The sequence below is a fragment of the Grus americana genome, chromosome 12 (assembly GCF_028858705.1).
Source record: "Grus americana isolate bGruAme1 chromosome 12, bGruAme1.mat, whole genome shotgun sequence".
NCBI classification, from domain to species: Eukaryota; Metazoa; Chordata; class Aves; order Gruiformes; family Gruidae; genus Grus; species Grus americana.
This window is the reverse complement of record NC_072863.1, coordinates 1809235-1825973: the sequence shown is the minus strand read 5'-3', so window position 1 is coordinate 1825973 and position 16739 is coordinate 1809235. Positions and strand designations below refer to the sequence as shown.

The following is a 16739-nucleotide window of genomic DNA, read 5'->3' as shown; positions in this document are numbered from 1 at the left end:
CACTGCCCCCTCCCAATTCCTTGCCTAATCTACCCTGTAGCATCTTCTTGAGACTGTGAATTGTCAGTCCCCGCAACATGTTAGCTCAGTTTGAACTTACAGGGAAGCTCTAACAAACCAAGCAGAGGAAGAAGAGCAAGGAGGTGACCTTATGTGGTGTGCCAGGGACACCGCACTGATGGCACTTCCCACTGTGTCTTCTGCCCAAACCGGGGGAGCTTGGCCTGTCCCACCAAGCAGTGATTGCTGTCCTCAGGGATGGTCACCTGCGGCCGAGGAGGTCTGCTTTGTCCTCTCCTCATGTGCTGCGGATCCAGCCTTTCCCTGGAATGCGGAGGTGCCCATGGTGCACGGAGGTGTCACGGTCGGCCACCCTCCAGCCAGCCATCCTGGAGAACAAAAGGTTTCATCCAGCTTCTCACAGTGCGGATATATTCAGTGAGTACCCCCGTCCTGCCCTAATTATCATACCTGGCCCCATCAGATCCCACGTGTCTTTTTGGCCTCGTACCAGAGCTGCAGTTTGATGTCCTCTTAGGAGTCTGGTGACAAAACACATCTGGAACATCAACTTCCTTGATCCCACACCAACCTCAGTCTGACCTTGCAACTAGAACTCTTCCTGTTCTTGAGAGAAAAGGGCAGAAAAGAAAAGAAAAAGGAACAGCAAGAAAAGGAGAAGGAATAACAAAACTGAGTAGCAAAAAGCAGAAGGAATAGCAAAAAAAAAGGTACCAAAAAAGCAGAAGGAATGGCAGAGTGGAGTAATATCAAATTGTGCACCACGACTAAAGCAAACTACAGAACTGGCTTCACAGCGTAGGAGATTGCAGGTGGTGCAATGGGTTGCCCAGTCTTGGAGGCTCTTGGACCTCCATCCTTGGAAGTCTTCAAGACTATGTGGGATAAAGCCCTGAGCAACCTGGCCTGACCTGGTTTGAGCAGGAGGTTGGACTAGAGATCTCCCCTCTAGCCTGAATTATCCCATGATTTGACTGTTCCTAATACGCTGCCAAGTGGCTCTTGGGAGACGGGCAGGATTTTCTGTGCGCGGGGTGGGTGAGGAAGGCAGGGAAGGCTCTCAGGAGGGGCAGATGGATGAGGCGTACTTACTTCTCACACACCTTCACTGTTCATAGGCAGTGGTGCAAAAGAGGAACTGCCACCTCCACAGCGCCATGGCTTTGTCTGAAAAGCGACTCTGCACATTCTGGGTTTGACAGCAGAACAATTTTCTGGAACACACCAGGGTGGAAGAGATGCAAGCAAAAAAAAGAAAGAAAAGGCCTGGCGTTGCAGCTGGAGGAAGCAGGCACAGCTGCAACGCTTGGTACTGAGAAACCTCCAGGTGGGTCTGTAATGGGTCTGTAGTTGCAGTGCCAGGTGGAGGAGGGCTTTGTCATTATGTTCAGCCCATCTCCAAGCCTTTGTTTTCTCTAGTGCTGTAAAACAGTGAAGAAGGGAGAATAAGAGCACGGGGAGTAGCAGCTTGCAGTGGCTGGGTGCAGTGACACTTAAAACACACAAGTACAAAAGCAAAACGGCGCAGCCCAGGCAGAACCTGCCATAACGCAGCCGCCAAAGAGACCCTCATCCACCTACCTCTCGCGAGAGCAGACTCCAGCGTACTGTTGACCTTGTTTGTCGTTCACTCCTAGAGAGCAATAACAAGTTTATTGACGTGGTGGCATTTATTTCCTTCTAAACCATTTATTTAAAAGGTTTCAGGTGGCAAAATGTGTAATTAGTGCCCTCCAGCTGCTGCGCAGCTCTGCACCCTTCCGGCTCTTGCAGCACAGCGCCTGGATGTCATCTCCGCGCCTCAGCGCTGGAATGGGGCCGCGGCTGGCCCTTTGCACCCGTATGGCTGCGGGTTGTGCTTGCTGGCCCCGTTCTCTGCCCAGGCCAAGGCTCTGGCACCCACCCAGCTGACACTGACCCGGGATCTGCTCCCTGTGGATGAGGAAAGGAGGGTTTGGGAAGTCCCGGGGCTTGGACATCACTGCCCAGCCGTCGGTAGCGGGTTTTTAAATGTTATCACCCACTGTTGTGGCAGAAGGGAAGATGTAGAAACAGCCTATAAGAAAGCAAAGAGCTGGAGGAACATCAGGAGCAATGCTCGTGCTGAGCCCTTCCCTCTGGAAAGAGCCATGGGTCGTGCTGACCCACACGCAGGGACAGCGGGGTCCAAGGGGCTCACGTGGGAGGCAGGGCTGGAAATAACCGCTCTCCCCACACGCCGTCCTCCCCGGCTGCCCCGTCTCTCCTTGGCCCCTTACGCTGTGGTGGGATGCCACCCATGCCAAATGGGGAGAGCAAGCCCTATAGCGGGAATGCTTCCTTCCTACGCTGAGCACTCCTAAATAACAGCGTGGGATGTCCTGCTGAGCAGAAAATGGGCTGTGGGCAGGAGCAGCCTCGGGGACCCTCGCACGGGGACACGGATGGACAAGGAGGGGTTCCCTCACATGACCTTCATACCACAGCGGTGCCGTGGGAACAGGAGGACGTGAAGAGACGTACGTCCCACGAGCAGAGAGCAGCATTGACAGGATCTCTTGGTTACTATAAATTTTTTTGTGCCTGACACTTTGGAAGTTAATCCTTAATTCCAAGGAAGTGTATTTACTCAGCGTTGCTATTTCCCATAAGAAGCTAAAGCTTAATATTAGAGTTACTACTAGAGTACAGCTGGGATCGCGTGGCAGAAAGTCACCTTTCCAGGTCCCAGATGAGTGTCAGAGCTATTTCTTGGCCACCGCAGTGTCTCTGCATGACCCTCCCATTCCGAGGCAGGGCTGGCAGAGAGCTGTGCTCCTCCTCGTCCCCCGCACGGACACGGGGTCTGCAGGGCTGACAATGCTGCAGGGACAGCCCCGACAGTTCTGCTGGTGTCAATGGCCAAGATGACCTCGGCTGTACCTTTAGGAACCTTGATTCTGCAGAAGGCAGGGTGATGACACCACTTCCAGGACAATGTAGGGGCAAAGCTTTCTCGAGTGCAGGAAAAGTCTCTTTTGGTGTCTATGTTGGTCCAGTACAACCAAAAGTCAGCACCGAACACGTTTGCACGTGATCTCCCATTTCGTGTTTTGAACAGGTGAGCAGCAAAGTGCTTGGAGGCTCGTCAGCGTGTGGGTGGGGATTTTTCAGTAGCTGACTTGCCATCAGGTGAAAAGATCTGCCTCCACCAGTGCAATTTCTCAGTGCACAGTAACGAGCCAAGCGCACTGGGGTTTTACTGGGGCACCTGCCAGTCCCGCTGCTGGTGCGCAGCCGAGGTTGCCTCATTTGCACGTGCCCCCCTGTGATGCTGTTAAGCTACCAATGTTTCCCAGTTGTGTCCTTCACCACTTTGGATCCCATGTGGGAGGACCGTGCAACCAGCCTGGCTGTCCTCACCCAGCTAGAGAGCGTGCAGGTCTGCGGCAGCTCCGAAACCAGCCATCAAAAACGGAGCCGGGGCAGAAAAAATGGCTCAAAATTCGGCCAAGCAGCCACCCAACCACGCAGCGCCATGTAAAGGTGTGGCGACGCAGGAGCACCTGGGGTCACCTGCCCATTGGAGAGGAGCTGGACTGGGCAGCTGGGGACACCAGCACCAGACGGGTCTCGGGAACCAGGGGTGCACATGGGGACAGAGGTCTTCCCGGCCACTTATCCCGGCAGGGCTCTCTTAGATGCTACAGCCGGTGCAAATGGGAGGCGTCCCCACCATAGACAAAAGCTTCCCCCAAAAAGCCTCCCCCCGGAGGAGGCGGCAGCTCTGCAGCAGCCGGGGGGAAACGAAAACCGGCCGGTTGCCCCAGCCGCGCTGCCGACAGCCCCGCCATGACCGGGGCGGGGGGGGAGCGGGGCACACCAGTTTTCCCCCCGAAGGAAGCCGGGAGGGGGCGGACGGGGGTCCCGGGGCTGGGGGACCCGCTGGGGGCCGGGGCGGGGCCGGGGCGGGCCCGGGGCGGGGCGGGCCGGGCCGCGCTTTAAGGGCGGCGGAGGGGCGGCTGGGGCAGAGCTGCGCGCCCGGCTCGGCTCCGGTAAGTGCTGCCCGGGGGTCCCCGCCGCGGGAGCGGGGTGCGGCTGCCCCGGGGTGCGGGCGGGGGGGGGGGGGGGGTGCACGCGTGGAGGGTGCACGCGTGGAGGGTGCACGCACGGGCCGGGCTCTGCTCCGGTGCCCCCCGGAGCCGCGGTGTCCCGGCTGCAGGGAGCAGTTTGCAGCCGGGTTAAACACCTGCGGAGCTCGGTCGTACCGCTTCGTCCTGCTGAGCTGGGTCATTAATTAGCGTCCGCTGCTTGCTTCGGTTGTTGGTTCCGCTCCCGGTTCGCAGAGCGGGCCCCGTGCCCCCGGCACGGCCGGTTTGTCGTGCGGTGCGCTGGGTGCTCCAGGCGGTTCCTGCGCCTCTTCCACCAAACGCCGAGCTCACCCCGCGCCAGGGCTGGGAGCGTTCTGCGGGCGGTGATGCTTCACATCCGAGCTCGAACCCACTGACGGCATCTTCTTTGGTGGCGTGCTTTTGGGCTGTGTAATTAAATTTAGTATAATCTACTTCTGACCAGCTAGAAGTGCGGCCGCGCTGCGTGAGACTGGGAGAACAGCAGTTGTTTAGGGGGTTGCTTGGTTTGGGGTACTCGTCTCAGCCATCGCTGCTCCCTCTCACTTGTGTACATTTGTAATTAGCTGAATTCACCAGCACATAAATGGTTTGGTGAACTATGGCTGTACAAATAAATAGTGGCACAAATTATATTTGTCTTCAGTTCATTATGCAAACTTGGCCTAAAGTCTCAGCTAGGAAATGGTGTTTTGTGGGTTTTTTGGTTTTTTTTACAGATACAATTCTAGCTGTGGAGCTCTGTTATACTGTGGCAGTCTGCATCAATGTTTTAATTCTCGGTTTTCCTTTTTGTTACAAAAGACACTTTAAATTACATCCAGAAATAGGATGGGTAACAGGTCTTGATCGTCTTTGAGACAAATACCTCTCATGGTGGTTTACTATCTGCTAATGTCTGTACAAACAGCAGCTGAAAGACTGAAATTTATTACGCAAAGGAGGCAAAAAGTTTACAATCCAGCTCAGTACCACTCAAGAAGTGCACAAATAGGCATAGAGATTAAATAAGGAAGTTTATCTAGTGTGCAAATGATGGGCTGAGGCATTTACCGCTATCTCTTGGTGATCTCTTAGAGAGGATAGCTGAACTGGCCGAAGGGAAGAGAAATCAGCTGTACCTTCTGCAGATGCACATAGCTAGTGCCGTCACAAAGGCACACGGGAACCTGACCCGAAACCTGGGAGATGCAGGTTCTGCCCGGCGCTCCTGTGCATCTCTTCACCTGCGGTCTCCTCCCTTCTCGGAGCGTTACATCACATCACTGCTTTTAGGCAAAATGTCTTTGTTTATCCACTGGATTCGCCATGCGGTCTGTCCCGTTTTCTGCTCCTTCATACTGATCATAACTGGAGGTGCAGGCGGATGGAAAAAAAAGCCTCAATGTGCACAAGAGATCATTCCAGCCTCTTAATCTCAAACATCTTGGCTGTGTTTTCTTTTTAATGTCTGAGAAAGAACTGATATACGATGCCTTAGTAAGTACAGAGATTTTTATCTATGTGAGCTTTCATGAGATAATTGAGCTGCTAATCACAATGTGTTTGTATGGGGCATAGCATGGCGGGGTTTTGCTGGGCAGGTCTGTTTGCTAGGCATTAACGCAGCAATAAGAGTGTAACGGTAGTAAGAGCTGCATCACCTGCATCACGTTATCTTGACAGATAAAAACAAGGAATGGGGATCATGCAGAGAATATTGTACCACCTGCCACTCCCAAGCAGTTGGTTAAAACCAGACCAATGTTACCGCAAACTTAATTTTTGCCCTATCGTGGAGATTTTCAAATGTTATTGGAGTGCTGCTCTTTTCATACCTGGACCCTCAGGTCTGAAGACCTCGGCCAAGTGAGGATGCCAGTGGTGTGGGCTGAAGGCCGGATCTCTCAGCATCTCCCAAGGGACCCAGGGCTCGCTGCGCTCTGCACCGTGGCGGCAGCTCCGTGTTGCTGGCTGGTCCTCGCAGAGGAGGGGCGGCCGGAGCCCCGAAAGGCTGGTGGGGCAGTTTCTGGTGTTCAGACCCGCTCTGGGGTTTCCATCGTGAGGAGTCCAGACTCCTCCAAGCTGGGGCTGAGATCTGGGTTCTGCTGTAGCCAGAACCGGGCTGCCGAGAGGCAGGGAGAGGACACGGCTGCACGCTCCCTGCCTGCCTCTCGTTAACAGGTTATTTGTAATGAGCACAGCTAGATAAGCTTCACCTATGCAAGCTAAGGTGAGCTGTGAGTGATGAAGTACAATGTGCTGATCTAGGGCTTTTGACAGAGCCCTGTTGAATCTTGGCTGCCTCTTCTGGCCACAGACCCCTGTGCAGTTGCACGGTCTGTCGCTCACACACCCCTCCGTGTCCACAAATAGCTCAAGGGGGGAAAAAAACCCATCCTCTCTTGTGTCAGGTTTTCCCTCCTCTGTGCCACCTCGCTGATATCTGTTGAGTTTTAATGTATTTTGTGCGTTGCAGGTAATGAAAGGATTGTTTTAAGAGCATAAACTCCCAAATAGCTGAAACTTGACTGAAACCTGGAAGCCTTGAGCATCCTGGTGTGGCTCTGAATTCCCAGTATATACTGGAGAGGGGGAGACTGGGGGAATCTTACTGTAATGCTGCCAGGCTATTTTTATGAATGAAAATACGTACCATTTAACATCAGTTTTGAGCACATACATAGTGTGGGTTCTTGGTTGTTCTCGTCCCAGCTGTTGCTTCCATCACTGTTTTTGTTCAAGTCCTGTTATTTCAGTCAGTGTGTATCCTGCAGTTCTGACTGTCGGGGCTTTATGTCATCTCAGACTGCAGGTGAGGTTCTGTGTCTGAACCATCAGAAGTTGAAAAGGAATGGGGAAAATACGTAGGTGTGTATCTTCCTCTTACTTTGGGATGACCCAAATGAAGAGTGTCATGCCTCGTGGCACTCAAATGCCAAAAGGAAACAGTAAAATTTTCATGACAGAGGCTGAGCCAATCCAAAACCCTCCCTGGCTGTAAAGTCTGACTGCTCTGGAGAACCCTGGACCTGCTAACGTAAATCCAAGCAATGTCCAAAAGCAAGCCCAGGAAGAAACCCGTTGCTGGGGAGTTACCTCGACAGTGCAGGTGCCTCCAGCCCAAGAGGTTTGTCCTCTGACGTGAGCCTCCCTGCAGCTTCCCGCCCCATCTGCTGGGTGTTGCAGCAGCATCTCTGCTCGGGCAGTGCCAGGGAAACCAGAGCCCTGCAGCATCCTCTGCGCTACAGCGATCCTTCCTGTTCATCGGATATATATAATAGGCGAGATCTTTTCCAAAGTTGGTAATTACACATATTTATTAGCGTAGCAAGCTTAAAAAATGCTGCTACCTGTGAGTAGAGGAGAGTGATGCAGAGTTTGGGGAGCTGACAAATGTCTGGTTGTGCACTGAGCAGCCTCTGGCTTAGCATCATCTTCCACCTTCTGTGCAAAGGATTTGAGGTTTTTTAATTGTTTGGTTTGGTTTTTTAACTGGAGAAAGGCTTCTTTGACCACATCCTCTACTATTTCGGAAACCTTCTTGCGGTGACCCGTCTTTATGCAGGCAGGCACGGAGGTGGCGTGCAGGGAGACAGGCAATGTGGAGAGGCGGAACTGAACAGTTGTTAGGAACCAGTTCAAATGTTAAATTGCATAGAGCTATTGCCACCTGTCTGGTTCCTCTCTGCTGTTTAATCAGTAGCTACCTTAGTTTGCAGGGGATTAAGAAATTTTTGGTAACTTAGTGGAAGAAGGATGCTGCCAGTCCTGAGAACTTGTGAAAATGTGACCTCATCTTTGCATCAGTTGTTGGTACCAGATTAAGAACGGTGGCTGTAGAGGATAGTTATATTAACACGGATCTGCACAGATCCACGTCCCTTCCTAGCTGTTCTCTCCTGTACAAGAGAGATGGTAGGTCTTCCCTCCTTTTTAAGAATAGCATTTTATTTTCACGTGCTGCTTTACATAACTCACCTGAGTTTCTCATCCTTAGGCTTGACATTCGTCGCCAGGTGGAATTGGTGCCTCAGCCAGGCAACATGACGGCGCTGTTCGATAACCTGTCATGTCACCACTCCATTGACGACTTCCGAAACAGAGTCTACTCCACGCTCTACTCCATGATCAGCATTATGGGCTTTGTCGGCAACGGCGTTGTGCTGTACATCCTCATAAAAACGTACCGGCAGAAGACTGCCTTCCAGGTGTACATGCTGAACCTCGCCATGTCCGACTTCCTCTGCGTGTGCACCCTGCCCCTGCGTGTCATCTACTACGTCCACAAAGGGAACTGGTTCTTCGGTGATTTCTTATGCAGGATCAGTTCATACGCGTTGTACGTCAACCTGTATTGCAGCATTTTTTTCATGACTGCAATGAGCTTCTTCCGTTGCATAGCCATTGTTTTTCCAGTCCAGAACATCAATCTGGTAACAGAGAAGAAGGCTAAATTTGTCTGCATCGGCATCTGGATCTTTGTCACCCTGACAAGTGCTCCCTTCCTGCTAAATGGGACATACCAATATGACAACAAGACCAAGTGCTTTGAACCCCCAGAAGACCGTCAGAAGACAAATCTAGTCGTGATCCTGGATTTCATTGCCCTGTTTGTGGGTTTCATTCTCCCCTTTGTCGTCATAACTATCTGCTACACCATGATCATAAGGACCTTACTGAAAAATTCCTTGAAGAAGAACCAGGCTAACCGCAAGAAGGCGGTCTGGATGATCATCATCGTGACGGCCACCTTCCTGGTCAGCTTCACCCCGTACCACATTCTGCGTACAGTCCACCTCCATGTCCTGCAGCTAAAGAATGCCACCTGCGAGGATGCCATATACCTGCAGAAATCGGTCGTGGTAACGCTCCCCTTGGCAGCTTCCAACTGCTGCTTTGACCCTCTTCTCTATTTCTTCTCAGGGGGCAACTTTCGGAAAAGACTTACCACGTTTAGGAAGGCTTCTTCCTCCAGCTTAACGCAAGCCTTCAGGAAAAAGTTCTCCATAAAAGAGAAAGATGAGGAACCTTCTGGAGAAAGCCATAGGGAGGATGGAAAAGCATCTGTGGCCCCTTCATAAGGGGGCCAGACCTTCCCCTAAGATCTCAGATAGGCGACAGATATCTCGGAACTCTTCCAGGAGATGCGATGGAGGCTTGCAAGCCTTCGTTGCAATTAGATATGTCATAACAACAGTGGATGGTCCCTGATTTTTTTGCAACTTGGTGGTACAGCTGCCGCTGGGGATGGCCAGCCCCTTCCCCAGGAGCGCTGCTCAGACACGCACAGCCACTTAGCATGGAGGAGCCACCGCCAGCACCAGAAAACTGTTGTTTATGTGAGTTTATCATCAGATCAAACTCTTCAAAGCCTGTGTTTGGGCACTTGCTTAGTTTAACAACTCTACAAAGAGTGTTAATTCTCCGAGTCAGTGGGAAATGTAAACACCGTGTTTGCTGTATGCGGAGCTCGGGGGAGCCACTGACAGATAAAGAGGGCAGGGTTTTCATTCAGTCTTCAAACAGCTGCTAAATTATTTACACAGCAGAGGCCAGGATAAGTCCTGCCCTGCTCCCAGCTGCTTCTGCTTTGCATTTTGGTTTTCAGTCTAATTATGTGTGTAAGACTTGTGGGGTTGGTGCCCGGGTCTGCAAATCCAGGAGCTTGGGCTTGAGCCCCTCTCCCACCCCGAACAAGCAGCTCTCCGGACGTGCTCTTGTGGGCAGCGGATCTGCCAGCGTTTTCTGAATTTCTAGAAAAATCTTGCTTGTGGGAGCAGATTTAAAATTGCGGTATCCTAGTGTGCATTTGAAACTTGCTTCAATGGGACTGGTCCCATAAGTGATGGCTGCAGGATCTGGATTATCACCCCAGTTCTTTGGAGACTTTACCTAAAAGTAGAGGTCTGGGTGCTCAGAGTGCAGTGCAGGACCAGGTCTGCCTTTCTGAACTACTGACTGAGGGTTTTTAAAAAAAAAAAAATAATTAAAAAGAATGCAGAAGTCCTTTTTAAAGATAGCCATATATGATATTTGTTCCTGTTCAAAAGTGTTCACCTTGCTCCTACCTTGCAGAAAAGAGATGACCCAAGGGCCTGGGAAAGATCTCTAGGAAGACCTGGAGATCAAGAGTCTGAGACAGGAGTGAATTTTATTTTGAGTACAGCATGATGAAAAACCAGATTGGGCTATGCTTCTTATGTAAAGAAAAACTTCAAAACTTTGGACAGAAGGAAATATTCCTGTGGTTTTCCAGTGAACCACAGAACTGTAGCACTGCCTGCCTTTTGCTGGAGCAAAGCCCAGCCCGATGTGCGTGATACATTAAGAGAGAAATAGTAATTCTTGTAGAGTTAAGACTCTTAGTTGGCAAAGTGATTGATAAATGAATAGCAAGTATGTTCTGGTATGGTATTTGTGATGTTACTTGACGTTATCTTAAAGAAAATGGGTTTAATACGGTGGAGTAAGAGTGCACAAAAGGAGTTTGGCTTGGGGCAGAGGTCTGCTTGAGGAATTATCTTTACAGATACACAGGAGAGCATAAGTTCACTCTTTACACCATGGTCTGCATCTCCCTGGTCAGCAAAAGGCACTTAAAAAAAGCAAATTCACCTGCAGGACAGCTTATGGATGTGAATTTTCAACAAGATCCGAAACGCCTTTCAAAGACTGTGAGGATCTGTAGGGTGGAAGAGGGCTGAAAGCCGCTCGCGTAGAGGAGTGTACAGTTCCCCCTAACCCCACGCGAGGGCAGAGCTTGTAGTTCAGCGCCAGAACCGCAGGCTGCTTTGAGAAGGCGTCTGCAAGAGCAGAGCTGGCTAAAACCTCTCTTCAGAGGTCAACATTGAGTGTTACAGCTGTGCCTTAAAGCATTAAAGGCGTCGTGCAACTGTAAGTAGAAATCGTCGTGGAAAACTGCATTTCAGGATATGTAGAAATAACGTGCACGTTCCTAGACTTTAAAATATTGTACAGTAAAGCTATATATATGTGTTTGTGTGCTGCAAAGCATTTTTATTGTACCAGAGAGATCTTTTTTTCCATTTTATCTTTTTTTGAGACAACGGTTATGGCAAGAGGAATGGCAGTTTTTTGTACAATAGGAAAGACTATTTAAAAAGATTACTGAAAATTAAATTAAAATGTTACAAGTTAAACTTTAACAATTACTGTTTTCTGTGTCTTATTTTAAAGTCTCTGCATAAGGATTCTTCCCTACAATGTGTTTTTTATCTACACTCAGGGCACTGTCTGGGGCTGCTGGTGGGGACCTGTCAGAGCCAAACCACTTCTACTGAGAGCCCAGCTGCCATCGGGTCTTGCAGACGTGGAGCACACCGACAAACGGCAGCTGGGACCTTGGTAAATCTGTATTTAGGGAGGGAAAATGCTTGCAAGGCACTTGGAGGGAAGCGATGCTTTGGGTGTCGACGATGTATTTGGGTGTCATGCGCGGTTGCGTATTGCACAGAGGTTTCTGTATGGAAAAGTCTGCTGACAGTGATATCTTTCTATTCGTGTTTTCCAAAAATACACGTAGGATCTGCAAAGTGGTGTTTAGTTATAAAACTCCAGCCTGTAGCGGTGAGGAGGGGGCTTTGCCGTCGGCTCGGCAGAAATTGGGTCTCGCCAGCCCCAGGTGAGAGGCAAGGGCGGCCGTCCCCTCCTGCGGCAAAGGGCCACCTTGGCAGCAAACGCTGATCAGGTTTTGCTCAGGAACAGGGACCCGGAGAGAAATACGTGGCAAGAAACAGGACCCGTTCCCGCTGGGAGGTGAGCGAGAACGCGGCGTTCGTATGGGCTGTACGAGTGAGCGGAGCGGGGACGCGGGGCGAAGGCCCGTCCTGGTGCAGTGTCTGTGTCAGAAATGCCTAAAAAAGGAAAGCGAAGGGTTGTTTCTTGCTTGAAACAGGACTTTTTTTTTTTTTTCCTGCTGCATGTGCTGCAGTTTCTGGTACGAGAGTGTCCCCTAGTGCCGAGTTATCCTGCAGCCGCTGCTGGTCGCCCAGCGAGGTTTCTCCTTGTAGGTAGTCCAGGCTCAGCTCCTACCTGTACCCTTGTCCCCTTCCCTCCGGTGCTGGTGACACTCGGTTCTCCCTCTCCCACCCCTGCCCGCATTTTATTTCACAATCTCTGGGGGTTTTTTCCCCTCTCTACCTTCCCCTTGGTTTTTTTCCTGGAGGCTCCTCGCTGCGCCGTCTGCTTGGCGTACGGCAACAGAATGGTCTTGCCTGTCTCCTACCAAAAGAAAACAAGCGTTCCCCCTCGCGCGGACACCGCGGAGTCCCTCGGTAAGGGAACCCAGTGCCAGCATGGCCAGGAAGAGCCCGGCCGAGGAGGGGGAGGAATCGGCCGGCGGTGCTGAAGAGCAGGCTGTGCCTTGTGCTAACCCCTCCCTGAGGCACTGACCTTCTCATCGCTGGTGTGGCAAACGGTAACCAGCCCTGGGTTAACACGAGGAAGTTCGGTGGGTATATGAGATAGCGGTGTTTGTATCGTTCCTGTTCGCTCAAAGACGGACGAGTAACCGGAGCATCATAAATGCTCCCAACCAGCTGCCTTGTCGTCACCGACTGCTGCTCGCTGTGGGCACAATGCCAGTCCTAAGCACTCAAAACCCAACTCAAGCCTTCCAAATCATTGCTTAATGCTGGTTTGGATGTCTGTCTTTGCTGTTCAGTGCCTGTGCCTCTAGGGTGCAAGCAGGTAACATCCTCAGGCTTCACTCTGCAACCTCCACAACTAGACATACACTTTTTTTTTTCCCAAAAGCAAACCAGGACTGGAAACTTCTCCTCTAGACCTCTGATTTTAGCCAGCATAAGTCAAGCCACTAAGAAAGTCTACTTAGGTCTAGTGTGTGGGCATTACAGCCTTTTTAAATTACACGTGGGGCTCAGCGTGGTAAGTGTATTCTATATGTTAAAGTATGGACTGATTAACATTATATTTACTATTAAAGTGCGTTAGCCTACCCTTCTCACCGTTGGGTTTTATGACTGCGGAGGGGCCGTGTCCCCAAGCAGCGCTGGGGGCCTGATGCCTCACCAGGCGAGTGATGCTTCGAGTCAGCCCACGCTTGCTGCCCTCCAACAGCCCTTCCCAGGGCTGAGGGTTTGGTCCCCTGCGGGGGCTGGGGGGGGAAGTCTGACCTAAGCTTAAGCCTACGGCTTGTACTAGTGTGTACAGCCTGCAGGTGTGAGCCTAAGCAAGGGCTGAAGCTGCGAGGAGACACCGATTCCTTATTCTCCTTTCACAGTTTCAGTATGCAAACCATACGTAAAGAATATGTAGTGTGGTTTCTGTTCTTCACAATAACGGGGGGATCAGGGTCTCTTCCCAGGGGGTTGAATAGGCACCACTGGCTTCTTGGAGCATGAGATGGAACAAAACCTTTAGAGAGAGAAATCTGCCTCATGCGTTGATCGAGGCAGTGATATTTTTAAGCCGGGGGATTACAGCATAGCAGATAACAGATTCCTTAATGGGAAGATGGGGCAGAGTTTCCCTTAACAAACTAGAAATCCCAGTCTAGCGGGTACCCAGGACCCAGTGCCTCCCAGAAAGACAAAAATCTCACCCCTTTACCTCTTGGAGGGTGGTTTTCAGGATAAACTTCTGTGCAAGCAAAGAGAACCATATGGGCGCTGTTTTGTCTTCGTAGCAGGCAAAAATGTGGCTTTATTTGTGCTCATTTTCAGAGAGGGTCCGAAGCAGCCACCTGCTGCCAGGAGCTAACCACAAACTAAGATTTCTGTTTGCAAAAATAAAACAGTCTTTCTGTTTCCAAGAGAATAGCACAAACCTTGGTTTCCAATAAACCCTGCCTTTGACAGTTCTGCGCTCGCCTTCAGCAGCTGCTCCACGCGAGCATCCCCTCCAGCACGCGCGTCGCAGCCTGCCGGCTGCCCCTCAGGCAGGTGCTGCGCGGAGGAGTTTCTGAGCAGAAATCTCTCTTGCTTTTAGCTTTTCTTAATGTTTTTCTTCAGCTATGGTAAAATCGTCTGACCCCCCATTGCAGGGAGAAGGGCGCTTTCTGATTTCCCTGAAGCCGCGTGTCCCCAAGCCCCATCAGTCAGAATCGCTGGTTACTTCTGGAAATGTTGGGGTTTGGGAGAGTTTTCTCCCCATGTCCGTGTAGATGCTTGAACAGACTATAAATCACGGAAGCCGAACCTGTATTTCCAATTCTCAGGGGTATGTCCATCTTGTTCACTGGCCTCCAGTGGTCTTTTTTTCCTCGGGCTGTACAAAGATCTCCTTTTTTGACACTTGTGATACTATAGCAAGTTGTCATTTGGGTTTTTTAACTCCACTCTGTTTTTGCCTGCTACTGGGTGAAATTCTGATACTACAGGCTGAGAAATTCAGAAACTACACATGGGCTGTAACCAGCCTTATCCTATATGAAGTGTCTTCATATAAAACGCTTGCAGGATGTGAGAAGCAAGTAACCCTTCGGTTTAACAAGCCGTAACCTCCAAGCGCTGGCAACAAAGTGAGATTTCTTGCTCTGAGCAAGGTGCTTTCTGCTCCCGCCATCCGCGGGAGCCTGGGCACTTATTTTGGGGCTGGAGGGGCTCGGGGCAGCTCCCGCTGCCTGAATCCCCCCACCAGCTGCAGCGGGGGTCTGTGCACCCAGAGGCTGCAGGTCCCTTAGCAGGAGCTAATTCTCATGCTGAATCCTAATTTAGCAATTTATTTCCCCCCCCCCCATTTCCACTGCAGTCTGACATTAGAAGAGGGACTTCTTCCATACGGCAGGAGGGAGAACACTGGGTTCTTTATCCTTCACGTACGGCAGCAGAGGGTATGACCTGATTACTGGGGGGAAAAACTGAGCAGCAGAAATGAAGGAAAGTACATCGGATTTGAAAATACCATCAGTGTGAGCAATAAAAGGTCTTAGAAACGCTACTGAAAGCGAACGTGAGGGATGAACGGCCCGGCCTGGGGGTTACAAATCCATCTCCCAGCACACGGGCCAGCAAGATTGGGAACTCAGCCCTACTTCTCCCAAACTATTAATTTCAGCTCTGCGAGTGGCCACATGTACAAACAAATATTTGGAGTATTTGCGAACTTCACTTGAGGGTGAAATGTGCCCGTTGCTTTCCTGTCAGTGCGGCTTCTTACGCTTCAGAGGAAGCCGGGCTGCTCTCGGCGCAGAGCGAGGACCCTTTGTTAGTTCAATAAATATGTTCCAGATGGATGTTCACCGGGTTTGGAGGGGGATAAAGGGGAGGACGTAGCAAAAACACCCTATTTTGGTCATTAATAAAAACTCTGCTTCCAGGAATGCTGCTGCATGTCTCTGCTAGGGATGTTGAAGACTAAACACAGTTTGTTTTCGGTTTAGCCCATTGCAATCCCTTTCCCTCCTTGCGAGGAGCACGTCTCCGTGATGCTCTGCTTGAGTTGAGCTTCAACAGGGCTCCGCGCAGCCCCTGCGAACCCCCCCCCCTCCCCAGATAACGCCTTGCAGGATCAAGGGCAAAAGGCACGGCGTCGCCCCGCGTAACCGTTTCAGGAATCGCTCTCAGCACGAGGCGGGAGGTTTCTGCAGATATTTTGTCCAGCAGCCCGTGCCAGGGGTGCCGCACAGGGCTAACTCGAGAGCCGCTCGCTTTTGCAAGCAGTTATTGCAAAAGGCCAGCGCGTGGCCTGACTCTGCCGAAGAATTGCATCTGTCCCGGGAGTCAGCCGAGGCTTTATTTCCTTTCTGAGTAACCATCCGAGATGAGACAGTCCCTACTCTCTGCCCTTTTTTCCTTCCACGTTACTCACGGCAGGAAGCCCGTTGGAGCGATGAGCGTGCGCTGCTTGCGTGAGCGAGGGCTGAAAAATGCTACAGTGCCCTTTCACCCCTATTTTTCAAGCAAAATGGAATGAGAAGTTCCCCGTAACTGGCCTTGAGCCTCTGCCTCCTGTCAGCAGCGTCTCCTCCCACACGCCTCCAACGTCCTTCATCACCCCGACTTACTACGCCGGAGATTCGCAAGCCTTCGGAGCTGCTCCATCTTCCTGCTCGCCCGTTTCTGGGTGCTCAGGTGGGAAGGGCCTCACTGCAGCTCCCGTACAGACCTCGAGCAGCACCCTCACCCCGGGCAGGAGAGCGCACGGTCCCCAGCTCCAGGCTGACCTGGGGGCAGCATCCTGCTCCCTACCTGGGCAGAGGAGACCAGCGAGGCTCCGCGTGCGCGGTCCGACCCCCCGTGACGAGGTGGCCCAGAAGACCTGCCCCGGAGAAGAGCCGCGAGCCGCGCGTGAGGTCCGCGAGGTCCCACGCTGGGCCGGGCTGGAGGGGGGCAGAGGCATTGTGCTGAATTCAGGTGGATTTTCTGCTTCGGGATGCAGCGCGATGACTCCGGTCGGGGTTAATCATATCCTGTGGTAGGAAAAACAGACCTCGGGGATGTGAACTAATAAAACAGAAGCCCTGAGGAACGGTTGCCGAAGCCCTGGGGGACAGGTCTGCCCTTCCTGAGGTCCTGGGTACTTTGGTCATCTACAGGAGCCTGTTCAAATCCGAATGGCGCTGCTGATACCGAGCTGACCGTAGAGTTCGCTTTCGCTGCAATTAAAACTAAACCTAACCATTACAATCTGAGATTTGTTCCAAGGGTCAGTAAATGTCCCTGGTGC

General features: G+C 51.5%; 1 protein-coding gene across 3 annotated transcripts; it reads left to right on the top strand.

The window, feature by feature from the left end:
* The first annotated feature begins 1088 nt into the window (after nucleotides 1-1088).
* Nucleotides 1089-11236, top strand: CYSLTR1 (cysteinyl leukotriene receptor 1). Of its 3 annotated transcripts, none has more exons than XM_054839979.1 (2): nucleotides 1089-1348; nucleotides 8089-11236. In XM_054839979.1, exon 2 carries the CDS (start codon nucleotides 8135-8137, stop codon nucleotides 9170-9172), a length of 1038 nt encoding a protein of 345 aa, XP_054695954.1. In that variant the 5' UTR covers nucleotides 1089-1348; nucleotides 8089-8134; the 3' UTR covers nucleotides 9173-11236. The 3 variants fall into 3 exon arrangements, with proteins under 3 accessions (XP_054695954.1, XP_054695953.1, XP_054695952.1); XM_054839978.1 differs by lacking the exon at nucleotides 1089-1348 and adding an exon at nucleotides 4010-4034; XM_054839977.1 differs by lacking the exon at nucleotides 1089-1348 and adding an exon at nucleotides 6845-7372.
* The last annotated feature ends 5503 nt before the right edge of the window (nucleotides 11237-16739 follow it).

What these genes read in the sequence shown, in the direction of transcription:
- CYSLTR1 (XM_054839979.1), top strand. Translation starts at nt 8,135, where the DNA reads ATGACGGCGCTGTTCGATAACCTGTCATGTCACCACTCCATTGACGAC.